The sequence below is a fragment of the Loxodonta africana genome, chromosome 3 (genome assembly GCF_030014295.1).
Source record: "Loxodonta africana isolate mLoxAfr1 chromosome 3, mLoxAfr1.hap2, whole genome shotgun sequence".
Classification (NCBI taxonomy): domain Eukaryota; kingdom Metazoa; phylum Chordata; class Mammalia; order Proboscidea; family Elephantidae; genus Loxodonta; species Loxodonta africana.
The window spans coordinates 55,833,864-55,849,634 of NC_087344.1; the positions used below are offsets into that span (position 1 = coordinate 55,833,864).

The 15,771-nt window shown below is 41.8% G+C and overlaps 1 protein-coding gene across 7 annotated transcripts in view; it reads right to left on the bottom strand.

Moving 5' to 3' along the window:
* The window catches only part of HP1BP3 (heterochromatin protein 1 binding protein 3), a 49,400-nt gene extending 33,995 nt beyond the window's left edge, over window positions 1–15,405 (bottom strand). For 2 of the 7 annotated variants that reach the window (XM_064281417.1, XM_064281413.1), the window contains exons 1-4: window positions 15,298–15,405; window positions 6,308–6,503; window positions 5,762–5,861; window positions 486–639 (exon numbers count right to left, since the gene is read on the bottom strand). In XM_064281417.1, the coding sequence (XP_064137487.1) occupies window positions 486–639; window positions 5,762–5,861; window positions 6,308–6,403 (350 nt within the window). In that variant the 5' untranslated portion in view covers window positions 6,404–6,503; window positions 15,298–15,405. Of the gene's footprint in view, window positions 1–485; window positions 640–5,761; window positions 5,862–6,307; window positions 6,504–10,154; window positions 10,249–14,761; window positions 15,132–15,297 lie in introns of those variants that run through there. The other 5 variants (XM_064281414.1, XM_064281416.1, XM_023551971.2 and 2 more) reach the window with 5 other exon arrangements.
* Between the last annotated feature and the right edge of the window lie 366 nt (window positions 15,406–15,771).

Genomic DNA, 15,771 nt, shown 5'->3' on the forward strand with positions numbered 1-15,771 from the left:
AAAAGTGCAATGAATGCTACCAGCTCTCCTACCAGGTCACTCTGGCAATGGCTTAATATAGATCAATGTTTCTAACGTAAGCACATGAAGACAATTCACTCCTGGCACAGAGGTAGGAATAAAATGGTGAAGTGTCCCTCAGGTCAGATTTTTATAGTCCTGTTCCATTTCTTATTGAACTTTTGACAATGCTTAAAATATAAGACACCCCTACAACAAATTCTAAACACAAAAACACTCCAAAGCCAAAAAGGATGATCTGGGAATTATTCAAATCATTGTTTTCCTAACTAATGCAAACTCTGAAAGGCCACACGACTACATAATAAACCTATTTCAAAGGGTAACTTTAAAAGGTAAATCCAAACAGCAAATACCTAGCATCAAGCCAGTGTTATAACCCTTTAAAACATTCTGACCTATAGTCCTTTTCATAAATGGTAGTAGTCTTTAATTATAAATGGCAAGAAGGCATAATTCCTTACTCTTTTTTGGCTTCCTCAGAAGACTTGTTTTCTTCCTTCTCCTCACTCTCAGGTTCCCCCTTCGGCTGTTCAGTCTCACTAGACGTAGCAGGTGGAGTTTCATTCTCCTGTTCTTCTACAGTGGAGGCAGACTCCTCAGAACTTACGTCTGGCTCTAAAAATTAGGTGAACAGAATTGGATCAGGTAGATAGATATATGAGAGCCAGAGTCAATAAAAAGGTAAAAGCTTGTCTTATTGAACAGAGCAGCCAAATATTTCAATTAAGAGATAAATTCTGAGATGAACGATAAATGACTATGAGTGCAGTTTTCTTTCATTTTTTGTCACTTAAGTTGCCTATTCAAGTGGTTGTTTATCCAAACTATGTAAGAAAAGAAGATCAACTCATTTTACTCCAAATCAAATCTCTTGATTGTTCTATTCTGCAATACTAATGATGAAACTCATAATTAAGACATAGCCATTTTATAATGTAACAGACAAATCTCAGGGACAGAATAGGTATTAGAAAATTAGCATGTACTTTTCAAGTGGAATGGCTGGGGCGAGAGTAGAAATATGAGAAGTGGGATATCTAAGTCTGCAGTTGTTTGTCCATGCCTTTTTTTCTCAGCATGTCTCTTTGAACAGCTATTATAAAAGCAAAGAATCCCAGCAGTTAAGCAGAGACTTCAAAGAAAAGGACTCCAGCGGCAAAAATCAGGCCAAAAATTAAAGTATATGCTTGAAAAGCACGGTCATTTAAATTATATCAACTAATTACTGAGATAATGATGAGGCTTTCTTTGTGGCCTTCACACATATGCCACATCCTTCTTGGCCACATATGCCAAAACCACAGAAGTTAAATTATAAGAGAATTTCTAGTGCCTCAAGCTAAATTCTATCGCAAGATGAATTTCAGACTGGCCAGCTATCATTTGCAAGTCTCTTCCTGGATTATGTTCTTCAATTGCACCTGCATATAAGCCAAAACTCCTCTAGTAACTGTTCAGCCAACAGAGGTTTTCGAATTAGACACACCTGAATTCAAGTCCTGTCTTCCTAACTTTCTATCCAGATGATCTTTGGGGAAGTTCTCTGACATCTCCAAGTCCCAGCACCCTTACCTCATAGAGTTGTAATGAGGATTATACAAAATGCTTTAGGGCAAACCTGTAGATCAGCAAGTGACTGACTCTCGTTCCTCTTTGGCCTCTTCCGCTGCTTCTAGAACTGTTTCTCATACGCTTAGGAGGGCAAAGTATTAAGGCTGGAAATTCATTGTAACAATGGCATTTGGCGATGTAGATAGTAACTACATTTAGGTTTTCCACAGTAAGATATATTTTATATCAGCTCTTTTACTGTCTGCCCACACAACAATATGACCTTTGTTTTACCCCAATAGAGCCCTAGTGGCACAGTGGTTAAAGCCACTGCTAACTGAAAGGTCAGCAGTTCAAAATCGCCAGCAGTTGCTTGGGAGAAAGATGTGGCAGTCTGCTTCCAAAGAAATTTACAGCCTTGGAAACCCTATGGGATTGCTGTGAGTCGGAATCAACTCAACAGGAATGGATCTGGGGTTACCCTAATTGGCTGAATGGGTAAGAACTATTTGTTAAGCCTATGCTTATTTATACACTGCCTTACTCCAAAAAGGCTGAAAAACTAAGAACTGTTTCCTGGGTTTTACTGTAATAGTAGAGCTATAATTTCTCTTTCTCTTCTCTAGAATAACTGCTTAAGAGTTTATGGTATGAATTTGAGCTGTAACTTTCACCTAAAGCACAATTAAAAAAAAAAAAAGAAACTTGAACAGGGAAAGAGGCATCATCAAAGCTAAACTTTAGACGGGTCAGAAGCTGGCTGAATGGACACGAAAAGAGATAGCGGAGGGAAGGAGTGTGATGTCTCATTAGGGGGAGGGCAATTAGGAGTATATACCAAGGTGTTTATAAATTTTTGTATCAGAGTTTGACTGATTTGTAAACTTTCACTTAAAGCACAATAAAAATTAAAAAAAAAAAAAAAAAGCTAAACTTGAGAAAATGTAATGTGTCAATAGGAATATTGTATTTAAGATGGTCTGAATAGGAGGTACCCTAGTGTCAGAACTTGGTTACTCGTATCTGAGAAACCAATCCCTGAGAATTTTATACAAGATTTTGTCTGTAATGGTGCTTGTGTGCATTTTCTTGGGAAACTGTCAATAGCTTTTATCAAATTCTTAAAAAGCTCACTACCCAAAACGGTTAAGAATAACTGGTCCCTGGGAACCACATATCGATAAGGTTCTGTCATGGATTGAACGGTGTTCCCCAAAAACATCAACTCGGCTAGGTCATGATTCCCTTGTATGATTGTGTGAGTGTCTACCATTTTATTTTCTGATGTGATTTCCCTAGATGTTGTAAATCCTATCATTATGATGTAATAAAATAGATTAGCGGCAATTATACTGATGAGGTCTACAAGATCAGGCAATGTCTAAAGCCAATCTCTTTTGAGATATGAGAGAGAGAAGCGTGCAGAGAAACATTGGGACCTGATACCACCAAGAAAGCAGTGCCGGGAGCAGAGCGCATCCTTTGGACCTGTGCTGAGATGCTCCCAGACCAAGGGATGACTGATGCATCACAAGGACCTTCCTCCAGAGCTGACAGAGAGAGACAGCCCTCCCCTGGAGCCAGTGCCCAGAATTTGGACTTCTAGCTTACTGGACTGTGAGAGAATAAACTTCTCTTTGTTAAAGCCATCCACTTGTGGTACTTCTGTTATAGCAGCACTAGAGGATCAAGACCAGGTCTAATATTCAAAATACGCTTTTAAAAAACTCCTACAACAAAAAGACAAGCAACTCAATCAAAAATAGGCAAAGAACTTGAACAGACATTTCACCAAGGAGCATATTCAAATGGCCAACAGGCACATGAAAAGATGCCCAACATCATTAGCCACTGCTGTTGTTTGCCATGGAGTCCAACTCACGGTTACCTCACATAGGCAGAGCAGAACTGCTCCACTGAGTTTTCATGGCTGTGACCTTTCACAGTAGGGCCTCTGGGAGGATTTGAACCACCAACCTCTGGCTAGTAGTCACCCAGGGACTCTATTAGGGAGATGTCAATGAAAACACTATGAGTTATACCACTTCACTCCATTAGAATGTCAATGATCAAAAAACAAAACAAAACAACAGGTGTTGGCAAGGTTGTGGAGAAACTGGAACCCTCATCCAATGCTGCCAGGAATGTAAATGGTACAGTCGCTGCGGAGAACGATTTGGTAGTTCCTCAAAGAGTAGAACACAGAACTACCATGTGACCCAGCAATCCCAATTGTAGATAAATACACAGAAGTGAAAGCAGGAATACAAAAAGAAACCTGTACACCAATGTTCACTTCAGCACTCTTCACAACGGTCAAAAGGTATAAACAACTGAAATGTCCATCAACAGATGAATGGATAAACAAAATGTGGTATATACATACAATGGACTGTTACTCAGCCATAAAGAGAAATGAAGCCCTGATGCTTGCCACAACATGCATGAACCTTGAAAACATCATACTAAGCAAAGTACCCAAAAAAACCCAGTGCCGTCGAGTCAATTCCGACTCATAAGCAAAGTCAGTCAGGCACGAAAGGACAGATACTATATGATCTCACTTATGTGAAGTAAGCAAATGTATAGATAACAAAGATTATTAGTGTTACCAGGTGTGGGAAGGGCAGGGAAAAGAGGGAGTTTTGCTTAAGGAGCATAGAGTTAATTTTAGCGGTGGCAGAAAAATTTGTAAACGGTTAGTGAGAATGGCTACACAACATGAAGAATGTAATTATGTCACTGAATTATACAGGATACAGAAATTGTTGAATTGATGTACATGTTGTGTGTATTTTCACAATAAAAAATAATTGCAAAAAAAAAAGTTTATGGCTCGATAAAGATTCAGTTGGTCAACAGATGTTTACTGAGTATGTACTATGTGCAAGACATTATTTCCAACTCATTGAACTACTGTCTCTGCCTCTGTGTGAAATGTAGGATTCATAAAATTTAAAACACAAGCGAAATCTGATTGTTTCCATGGATAAAATACTATAATGTACTTGCTATATGATCCCTTAAACAATTAATAGGGTAGAAAGAAGATTAAACATTATTTGTAAAGTGACTTACTGTTCTTCTACAGTGCACAAGTTCTATGAATTCTTGGCTGACTTTTCTAAAATAAAATTTTTCCAAAATGCGTAGAGCACTCACCTGAGGATTTTTCTTTTTAAATCGAGATTGGGTTAAAAAACAATATGAAAAACCAAAACCTGGTGCCGTCAAGTCGATTTCATCTCACAGCGACCCTATAAGACCGAGTAGAATTGCCCCATAGGGTTTCCAAAGAGCGCTGGTGGATTTGAACCGCCGATCTTTTGGTTAATAGCCAAACACTTAACCACTGCACCACCAGGGCTCCGGAAAAGAGTGTATTTACTGGTTAATGATGTCTGCCCTGGTGCAATAGGGGATAAAGGCAGCAAGGGTGCATGTATTTTCTATTCCTAATCTATGCTAGTCAGCAAATATTTGGTTCTAACAGCCATGACCAGGGAAGCACAATGTGCTCTCCCTGGTAAAACCTGAGATAAAAGGCAAGGGAGAAGGGAAAAATGGAAAAGGATAAGGAGAGAAACAAAGAGGTCATGAGAAGAAAAAGAAAGACAGTGAAAAAGAGAAGTGGTTAGAAATAGTAGAAAGGAGCACCAGTATTCCAGGTTGATGAGTCTACATTTTTCTTGTTCATTATGCTCCCAACTCTGTTTGGCCACTCTTTCCACCAACACCAAAGTTACAGGCCAATATTTGATCACTCATTTGCTCCCTTTAAGGCCTCTTGGTGATTTCCACTGTCCATACCAAAGCCCAAAGTTGTCTGTTAGTTCTCTTTTGGTCCCATCTTCCTCCTCCCACCCTTCCACAGAGCGTGCATCTATATGGCAGTCTATACCCAGGATGCTAGTCTTTGTTCCTGTCCTCCCCCAACCATTCTTCCGTTTTTAATTAAAAGAACATGAAATTTCCACCCTCCAAAAATCTTCAGATACAAGAAGAAATCTTACTTTACCCACTTGGTCTGGCAATGTCAGCCATCACTTCTGTCTTCAGATATTCCCCTAGTATACTTACATTTAGCCATGAAAAAAGAAAAAGTCTGTTCAAAGGGATTTAAAGAACATTCTAAATTGGAGTAGAAACTTTTGCCTTTTGAAGTTGTACTACTGATTTACTTTACCTGGTTTTTCTTCCTCCCCACTAGCAAGCTTGCGTTTGGGAGGAGTTTCCCGGGTAGAGTTCACAGCTCGACGAATCGGCATGTTGCTATCTTCTACCTTCTAAGAGAAGAGATGGTCATAATCAAACAAACATAAAAATATTCCCTTTTCTCTCTTTCTCAAGGGGCCTAACTGGGTGTCAGAAGATGTAGGAGAATTCTTCAAGTCAACTCCAGGATCCAATGCAATTTACTTTTCATACTTTTTTTTCTTTAAGTGAAATACGATTTTTAAGAAATACTTTTCAAAGTATTTTATTTTAGCCAGAACTTCAGATGGAAATAAATAATTATACTTGATTTGGAATAAATTTAGACGATTGGAGGTTTTCTCAGGAATCTGAGGGAAAAGGGTAGATGGAAAGAGCTTTTTATTTATTTGATTTTTCAGATTTACAACCCAGGCTCCCCAAAGTTGGGGAAGGAACAAGTACCAAGAAGGACCCAGCAGGGCCTGAAGTCAGGGACTGATCCAAGAGTGAGCTTCAAGAATGCATCAGCCCCTACCTCACCTAACTTGTCCGCGTGGATCAGCTGAGCTCCTACTATAAGTGGGAGTGCCTTAGGATGGACGAGTTCACCTTGAGACGTATCAGTCGCCATTTAAAATTATTTCTAGGCCCGAGTACAGGTTACACTCTGAAGCCTCTGCTGTTAACCACAAGGATTTTTCCTAATGGTTTCAGTGTGGTGAAGAGTCAACCTAAAGCACAGAAAAGACCTGGTGTGAAGATTAACAGAAACAAAACTAAACTAAAACGTCTAAATTTAATACACATCCAAAAGGAAAAAAATATAACTATAAAACTTACAAGTTAAGTGACAGATGACTTGCTCAGTTATTAGTCAGAAAGATTAAACCACTATCCAAACATTGACTATGTAAAGCAGCGACTAGACTAAGACAAACGCATAAGCCACAGCAGCTGTTGCACCTTCTACATGAACAAAGGCAACAAGGACAAGAAAGCTCCTAAGGAATCCCACCACCCTCCTGCTGCCATCAGCAACTTAGAAAGGACAGACTATAGGAAGAGTTTACAAAAATTATGTAGCCAAAGATCAGTTTACTAAAGAGAGAAGACTTATTGTTCTCAAAGGGGCCAGAAAAGTTAACTGCAACCTAAACCCCCCATCTCCACTAGAGAAGTCATTTGTTTTCTATTAACGGAAAGTATAACCGCAAAAATACTGCTGAAAGCAAGACATTCTAAGAGCCTCCAGACCCACTGACCCTTAGGAGAACAGAAGTATGCTTCTAAGACCTTATTTGTCATGTTTTTAATAGAAGCAAAACCAGTACAAAAGAAAGCATATGATTAAAGAATCAAAGGTTAAAACCCACCTAAAAAAACCCTTTGCCGTCGAGTTGATTCCGCCCCATAGCGACCTTACAGGACAGAGCAGAACTGCCCCAAAGAGTTTCCAAGGAGCGCCTGGTGGATTTGAACTGCCCCATTATACCTCTACCCTCCAAGAACCTCATCTGGGACTCAATGACATTTTATAATAAAAAATCCTCAGTATAAGAAAATGACTAAGTGTTTAGATATCTGAACAATTAACAGATAATGAACAATTAACAAAAAAACTGGGAAATAAGGGATTAGTCATTCATCTTATACTATAAACTCTAACCCTGCCTAGGAACATAAAGGCTTTCAACTTGTCAGTAACGACGATTCCAAGCTACAACTACTGGGGTAAAAAAAAAAAAAAAAAAAACGAAAACCCCAAACATAAAGAATACTTTCACATTTATAAGGAAAATCTTTTTATGGGGATAACAAGGGCAACACCAGACTTGCAAATTGTCCATCAGCTGCAAGGAAAGACAGCTGAAAGAATTCAAGACAGTAAAATGCACTAAAACTTATCACTAGTGAATTAATATCTATAAATACTTAAAAATTAACTGTTAAAAGAACTACTTAAAATGCTCGTATTGTAACTAGCCTCAAGGAACTGTAAAATACTGAAATAAAAATCATTTTTCTGATCTTTGAAAAGAGGGCCAAATTGGGTTTAGGGGCATTAGTGAGGTTTGTGAAACCTAAAAATCTCTCATGGGATAATTTTAATATGTAAATCTGCTCATTCATGCACTAGCCAACCAGATGCCACTGAGTTGATTCTGACTCATGGTGACCCCATGTGTGTCAGAGCAGAATTGTGCTGCATACGGTTTTCAACAGCTGTTTTTTTTTGGGGGGGGGGAGTAGACTGCCAGGTCTTTCTTCCAAGGTGCCTCCAACCTTTCAGTTAGCATCTGAGCATGTTAACTGTCTGTACCACCGAAGGACTCCTCACTCAACAGCACTTCCAAAGTAAATTATTTTCCCTGATAATTTAAAAACAAAACTAAAGGATGATCTGATATTTTTATAGACAAGCAATACGGAAATTAAACAGTATCATGGTAAGGTTATTCTTGGTAAAGCAAGATGATATTGTTAATGAATGCATCCTTCTTAACCCATGATAACACTGTCTAGATTGAAAATGTTACTATGAAGTCAAGAAAACCTCCGGTGTTCATGAGTATCTTTAAAAAAAAATTTTTCCCTGTAAAGAAAATACTAAAAAACGTGTCAAAACCTTTCCAGTAAACTCTGTGGTCATTAATTACACAAAATTAATACAAACACAATCCATATAGCTGACACTCACTGGGTTAAAAAAAAGAGCGGACACCAACCCAAAAAACCAAACCCGTTGTGTTGATTCCAACTTACAATGATTCACAGGACAAAACAGACCTGCCCCATAGGGTTTCCAAGGCTATAAATCTTTACAGAAGCAGACTGCTACATCTTTCTCTCACAGAGTGACTGTCGGGTTCAAACTGCTGACCTTTCGGTTAGCAGCTGAGCATTTAACCACTGCTCCACTAGGACTCCTGAGGGGGGACAAAGGAAGCTACTTTTTATCAAAGTGATGCAAACTGACCAATGGAATTAAAACTAGGGTAACATGGTCCATAAAGACATCATTAATCTAAGAACAAGAATGATAGTTTGAATTTGCCCAGATAAGATGTATGCCTAGGTCAGAAAGAACAAGAAATAATAAGCTGGTTTGCCAATCTTCCTGGCTGCATCCAATCTACCGAAAAGAATACATTCTGACATTCTCTTACTTAAAATTTTCCAAGTACCATCCCCTTTGTTTCTTTAATCTCACCTCCTGCTACTCTCCCCATCACTATACACTCTTGCCTTCAAACACAAAGGCTTTCTTTTGGCCCATGGAATATGTTCTACTCATTTTTGCCTCAGAGTCTCCTTGCATTTGCTGTTCCCTTAAACTACAACACTCTTTTCCAAGGCCCTACAGTAATACTCCAGCTCAATGTTGTCTCTCGAAAGGCCTTCCACCTATGTTACTCCTCCTCAGTTTTCTTTATAGCATTTAACACCAGCTGAAATTAAATACACATCTGTATGCTTGTATGAGCTGAAACTGACTCAAGAGCAGTGGGTTTGGTTTGTTTACTACGTGTCTCTCCAAAAGAACGTAAGCACCACAAGGAGTAAGACTTTAATTCACCACTGTATTCCCAGGGCCTAGAACACTGTCCAAAACATAGCGGGTGCTTAATACTTACTGAAAGAGCAAAATTAATGATATCTAATATCACTTATTGCCATATTCAATATATGTGAAGAACACTTAAAAAATAAAATACAAATTTATCTGAGATAAATATCAAGCACCATATGCCTCACTTCTGAATTTCCTGAGTAAAAGCCACAGATCTAAAAACTTCAGTCTGTAGTCCTTTCTTTATGGTGGTGGTGTCTGGAGCTGTCAGGTTGGTTCCAACTCATAGCTACCCTGTGTACAACAGAACAATACACTGCCTGGTTCTATGTCATCCTCACAATCACTGCTATGCTTGAGACCACGGTTGCAGCCACTGTGTCAATTCATCCCGTCGAAGGTATTCCTCTTTTTTGCTGACTCTCTACCAAGCATGATGTCTTTCTCCTGGGACTGGTCCTTCCTGATAACATGCCCAAGGTAGATAAGAGGAAGTCTTGCCATACTTGCTTTTAAGGATAATTTTGGCTGTACTTCTTCCAACATAGATTTGTTCATTCTTCTGGCAGTCCACAGTATATTCAATATTCTTCGCCAACACCATAATTCAAAGGCATCAATTCTTCCATCTTCCTTATTCATTGTCCAGCTTTCACGTGCATATGAGGTGACTGAAAATACCAGAGCTTGGATCAGGCGCACATTAGTCTTCAAGGTGACATCTTTGCTTTTTAATACTTTTAAAAAAGGTCTTTCAAAAGGAGAAAAATGTAGAACAGAATCCAAATTCACATAAAAAGACCACACTTACTGGTCTGACAGTGACTGGAGGAACCCTCTGAAACTATGGCCCCAGGATGTTCTGCTAACTCAGAAGTGAAACCACTTTTCAGACATAGACAGGCCTATAAAACAAAAAATAAAACATGTGAGGGACATGCTTCTTAGTACCTTATCGAACATACGAGACCAAATGGGCAGCTCCTGTCCAAAGGAGGGCAAGAAGGCAGGAAGGGACAAGAACTGAACAAACAGACACAAGGAACCCAGGGTGGAAAGGGGGAGTGTGCTGTCACATTGTGGGGATTGCAACCAATGTCACAAAACATTATGTGTATAAATTTCTGAATGAGAAATTAACCTGAGCTGTAAATTTTCAAAGCACGATAAAAATAGGTAAATAAAAAGGTCTTTCGTACTATGTTGGCATCTCTTGTCTAGAGGGGAGATGAGAGTAGAGGGGGTTAGAAACTGACAAAACGGTCACTAAAGGAGAGACTAGAAGGAGGGAATGGACTGACTCATTAGGGGGAGAGTAAGTGGGAGTATGTAATAAGGTGTATATAAGCTTGTATGTGAGAGACTGACTTGATTTATAAACTTTCACTTAAAGCACAATAACAATTATTAAAAATAAATAAATGAAGAACTCAAAACACTGGGGGGAAAAAAAAAGGTCTTTCGTAGCAGATTTGCCCAGTGCAGTATATCCTCTGATTTCCTAACTGCTGCTTCCATGGGCGCTGATCGTGGAGCCAAGTAAAACTAATCCTTCACAACTTTAATCTTTTCTCCATTTACCATGATGTTGCTCACTCATCCGGCTGGAGGATTTTTGTTTTATGTTGAGGTGTAATCCATACAGAAGGCTGCAGTCTTTGATCTTCATCAGTAAGGGCTTCAAGTCTTCTTCACTTTGAGCAAACGAGATTGTGTCATCTGCGTATCGCAGGCTGTTAACGAGTCTTCCTCCAATTCTGATGCCCTGTTCTTCTTCATATAGTCCAGCTTCTCCAATTATTTGCTCAGCATAGATTGAATAAGTACGGTGAAAGGGTATAACCCTGACTCACACTTTTCTTGATTTTTATAACTACACAGTATCCCCTTGTTCTGTTTGAACGACTGCCTCTTGATTTATGTACAGGTTTGTCATGAGCACAGTTCAGTCTTCTGAATTCCCATTCTTCCTGGTATTAACCATAACTCGTTATGATTCACACCGTCGAATGCCTTTGCATGTCAACAAAACAGAGATAAACATATTTCTGGTATTCTCTGCTTTCAGCCAGGATCCATCTGACTTCAGCAGTGATTACCTCTTGTTCTACATCTTCTTCTGAATCTGGCTTGAATTTCTGGCAGTTTCCTGTTGATGTACTGCTGCAACTGTTTTTGAATTATCTTCAGTAAAATCTTATTTGCGTGTGATACTAATGATATCGTTTGATAATTTCCATGTTCTGCTGGATCACCTTTTTTTGGAATGGGTACAAACATGGATGCTTCCAGTCAGATGGCCAGGTAGCTGTCTTCTAAATTTCTTGGCATAGGCGAGTGAGCACCTGTAGCGCTGCTTCTATTTGTTGAAACATCTCAACTGGTATTCTGTCAATTCCTGGAGCTTTGTTTTTCGCCAATGCCTTCAGTGCAGCTTGGCCTCTTCCTTCAGTACCACTGGTTCTTGATCATATGCTACCTCCTGAGATAGCTAACATCAACCAATTTCTTTCTGGTACCGTGACTCTGTACCCCTTCCATCTTCTTCTAATGCTTCCTGTATCATTTAATACTTTGCCCATAAAATCCTTTAACGTTGCAACTTGAGGCTTGAATTTTTTTCTTCAGTTCTTTCAGGTAAGTTAGCTAATAGTTAAGAGTTCTGAGGTAGCATGAATGGTTAAGCACTTGACTACTGGCCAAAAGGCTGGCTGTTCAAACCCACTGGAGGCACCATGGAAGACAGGCCTAGTGATCTGCTACCGAAAGCTCACAGCCTTGAAAACCCTATACAGCAGTTCTATTCTGCACACATGGTATCACCATGAGTCAGAACTGACTGGACAGTTAACAGGTTTTTAAGAAGTTTGTTATTCATTACCGAGTTAACAAAACTATAAAAAAACCCACTGCCATCAAGTCGATTCCAACTCAGAACGACCCTGTAAGGACGGAGTAGAACTGCCCCACAGAATTTCCAAGGAGCATCTGGTGCATTTGAACTACCTACCTTTTGGTTAGCAGCTGTAGCTCTTGATCATTACGCCATCAGTGTTTCCAAAACAATACAGACAGTGAATTCACACTGCCTTAAAGTCACCAAGTATTAACTAAACTTTTTTTGTTGCTGTACTACTGAATGATCAGGCTTTGAAGCTGCCATGCTTTTTTCCTGCAGGGATCTTTTCTGGTTGGTTCACCGCTGCATCCCTGGTGCCTACAGCATACTAGGTATAGCATAGGTGCTCAACAAATATTTGTTACATCAAAGAATAAATGAATGAATGAAACTCAACAAATTCGTTTTTCACCTCAGTTCTGACATGTGCCAAGAGCCCTGGTGGGACAGTGGTTAAGAGCTACAGCTGCTAACCAAAGAGTCAGCAGTTGGAATCCACAAGTTGCTCCTTGGAAACCCTATGGTGCAGTTCTTCTCTGTCCTATAGGGTTGCTATGAGTCGAACCCTTTTGCCAGCAACAGCTGTGGTTGGGTTTTTTTTGTTTTATATGTGCCAAAAACAATCAATGTGAGTTTATCTGAGGTTTTTGTGGACATCCTGTTGTCATCACTTTATTATTATTTTTTATTTAGTGTTAGATTAACACTAAAAGATTTCCTTTTCCCAAGAGTAAATGTGTAAATTGCGTTAATATAGGCAAAAAAAAAAAAAAAAAGGATTGTAGAAGTAACATATCCAAAATTTCACAGTTTTCATTTCTCTGTATTAAGTAGAAGGAATAGAAAAATAAGAAACTTAATAACGTATTTCAATTTATTGATATTGTCCATAATACAGAATTTGGGGCAAGTATTATTTCATACTTCACTATAAAATGTATGCAACACACCACATTATGTCACAAGGTATGCACTGAATACCTCAAATAGTTCCCAATCTCAAGTTTCTCACTATACTCAGACTTAATGGGTCATGTCGCAAAAAGCGTGCCTCTAATTTGACTGCTGGCAACTTTTTTTTTTCCTTTTCTCTTATATTTCAATAAATCAGTAGTGTTTATCTTGGGCTCAGATGTTATGGACACTACATGGTTCCTGCTGTCAAGATGATCAAAATTCTAACTTAGACTTTCTGTATATGACAAGTTCAGGACACTTCCACCATCAACTGTATATCCTCAATCTTCCAAGTCATTTTTAAAAAAGAAAACTTAAAAATGTTACTTCTACTTTAAAGTAAATTACATCAAACTTTTGAAAGGAACAGAGTCCTGTGGCACAGTAGTTAAGAGCTCAGCTGCTAACCAAAGGCTGGCAGTTCAAATTCACCAACCACTCCTTCGAAACTCTGGGGCAGTGACACTCTGTCCTAAAGGGACAGAACTGACTGGCAGCAACAGGTTTTGAAAGGTAACGGTAAAACAAAAAGGTGATAATAGTTTTATGCCTATGCCAGATTAAACAAGATTAGAGTATCTTTCAAACTGACACTAGGCACATCTACTTTCACCTAAGACAAGATATCTTGCTCATCAAATCCAAGATGAACTCCCACATGTCTTTCTAATAGGATTCTTGGATACTTTTCAATGTAATGAAAACTCACAAAACATAAGTAACAGAACTTATGCTGGAGAGGCATTAAAGTTCACCTTGTCCAGTCCTCTGATTGTGCAGGAGAGAATGTTTTTGGGTTGCTAGGTGCCATCGAGTTGATCCCGACTCACAGCAACCCTATATGACAAAGTAGAACTGCCCCCAAGGATTTTCTAGACTGTAATCTTCACAGGAGCAGATCCTGGAAAGGTTCGAACTACCAACTTTTCTGTTAGCAGCAGAGTGCTTACCCATTGCTCCACTGGGGATCAAAACTTGTCCTCGGTCCCAGATAGTGGTTAATTCGGTACTGAAACTCCGATTTGTAGTCCTTACTTCACCACCCCTGCCTGCAGCTCTTTACAAATGCTCATACTCACAATTCTAACTTTATTAACTACCTACCGAAAACACTGTTCTAACTAAAACCACCTCGTGTAAGGTGCGACAAGTAAAAAGTTCTAGCCATGCCACACGGGGAAAGCAAGCTCACGGCCGCCCATCGCAGCAGCAGCAGCAGCAGCAGCAAGCCTTTTCGGGAGCGCCGACAGCTCGGAAACGTTTGTGGGGAAGTAAGGTGGGAAGAAGAGCAGAGAGACAAAGAGGCAGGGAAGGCAGCGTTACAGGGCCAAAGTCGTGAGGGAGCAGAAGGCTGGGGCGAGGGAAAGAACGGAGCCAAGATGAAGGCAGAGACGGCAAACGATGTCAAGGCTCAGCGGCGCGGACACTGAGGGAGGTTACAGCCCGGAGCTCCCGCCCAGGGGTGGACGCGACGCCGGAGCCGACCAGAGGACCCGGGCAGCGCACGCCCCTGCGACTCAAGAAGCTGCGGACCGCCAGCAACAAGCGCTCCGCAAACTCACCACTGGGAACTCCGTAATGGCGGCGGCGGGGGCGGAGAACCCGGGGGGCGGGTCCGTCACAGCCACTCACCGCCGCCGGCATCTTTCGAACCGGCTGGGAGAAGCTCTTAAAGGGCTGAGGGGGAGGGCGGGGCACACGCCAGGTTCGGGCGCATGCGCACGCTCTCAGCCAATCAGGACGAGGCGGAAAGACGCCGGCGCAAGCGCGTTGCGACGCGTGGTCCTAAGGCAAGGGAAGAATCCCCCCACCTCCCCTAGTTCTAAACAAAACAAGGGCGGGAGCGCGCGCGCGCTAGAAGGCCCCGGAGGAGGTGTCAACGCGAGGGGCCGGGGGTTAGGACGTAGGGGTGAGGGGAAGGGGAGGCGGAGCGGCCAAGGAAGGCAGACAAAAGGCACCTCCTCCTGGGCCCCGGGCGCCCCGCCCCCTGCTCTCAGGGAGCGGCGTCGGCGCCCTGGGCAAGCGGCCTCCGCCGCTCGCCTTCGGGGCCCCGCCAGCCCGCGCCCACTCCTCGCCCGCCTGTTCGGTCCCGCGTTACCTCTGCGCTCCTCCCTTCCTGGCGCCTGTGTCCCGCACGGGCTCTCGGCGCCGCTGCCGCTGCCGCTCGTCGCCTCCGCGCCGCTGTCCTCCGGGCCCAGCCGCCGAGCTCTGCCGCCCCGCCCCCCTGCCCGCGGCCCCGCGCGCGCGGCTCCGCGCCGGCCCCGCCCCGCGCGCGCGCCGGCGGCCGCGCCCCCAGTCCGCGGGAGAAGCGCGCGAGAAGTGCCTCCGTGTGAGGCGCGCGGGACCGCGAGAGGGCGCTCCGGAGGATGCCGGGGCGGGAGGGCGGCGCCCGCCGCGAGTCTGTGGAGCGCAGTTAGGGTGCGTGGTGCACTTTCGGTTTCCTCCGAGGGATGCTGGTTTCACTCCTTGCGCTTAGTCTGCTCTCTAGTTCAGTCCCTGGTCTCAGCCGCGTTTCCGATTTAGCAATTCGTTTACCTTTAGAGGGGTTGGCATTTCCCGCTTCTCAGTTTAG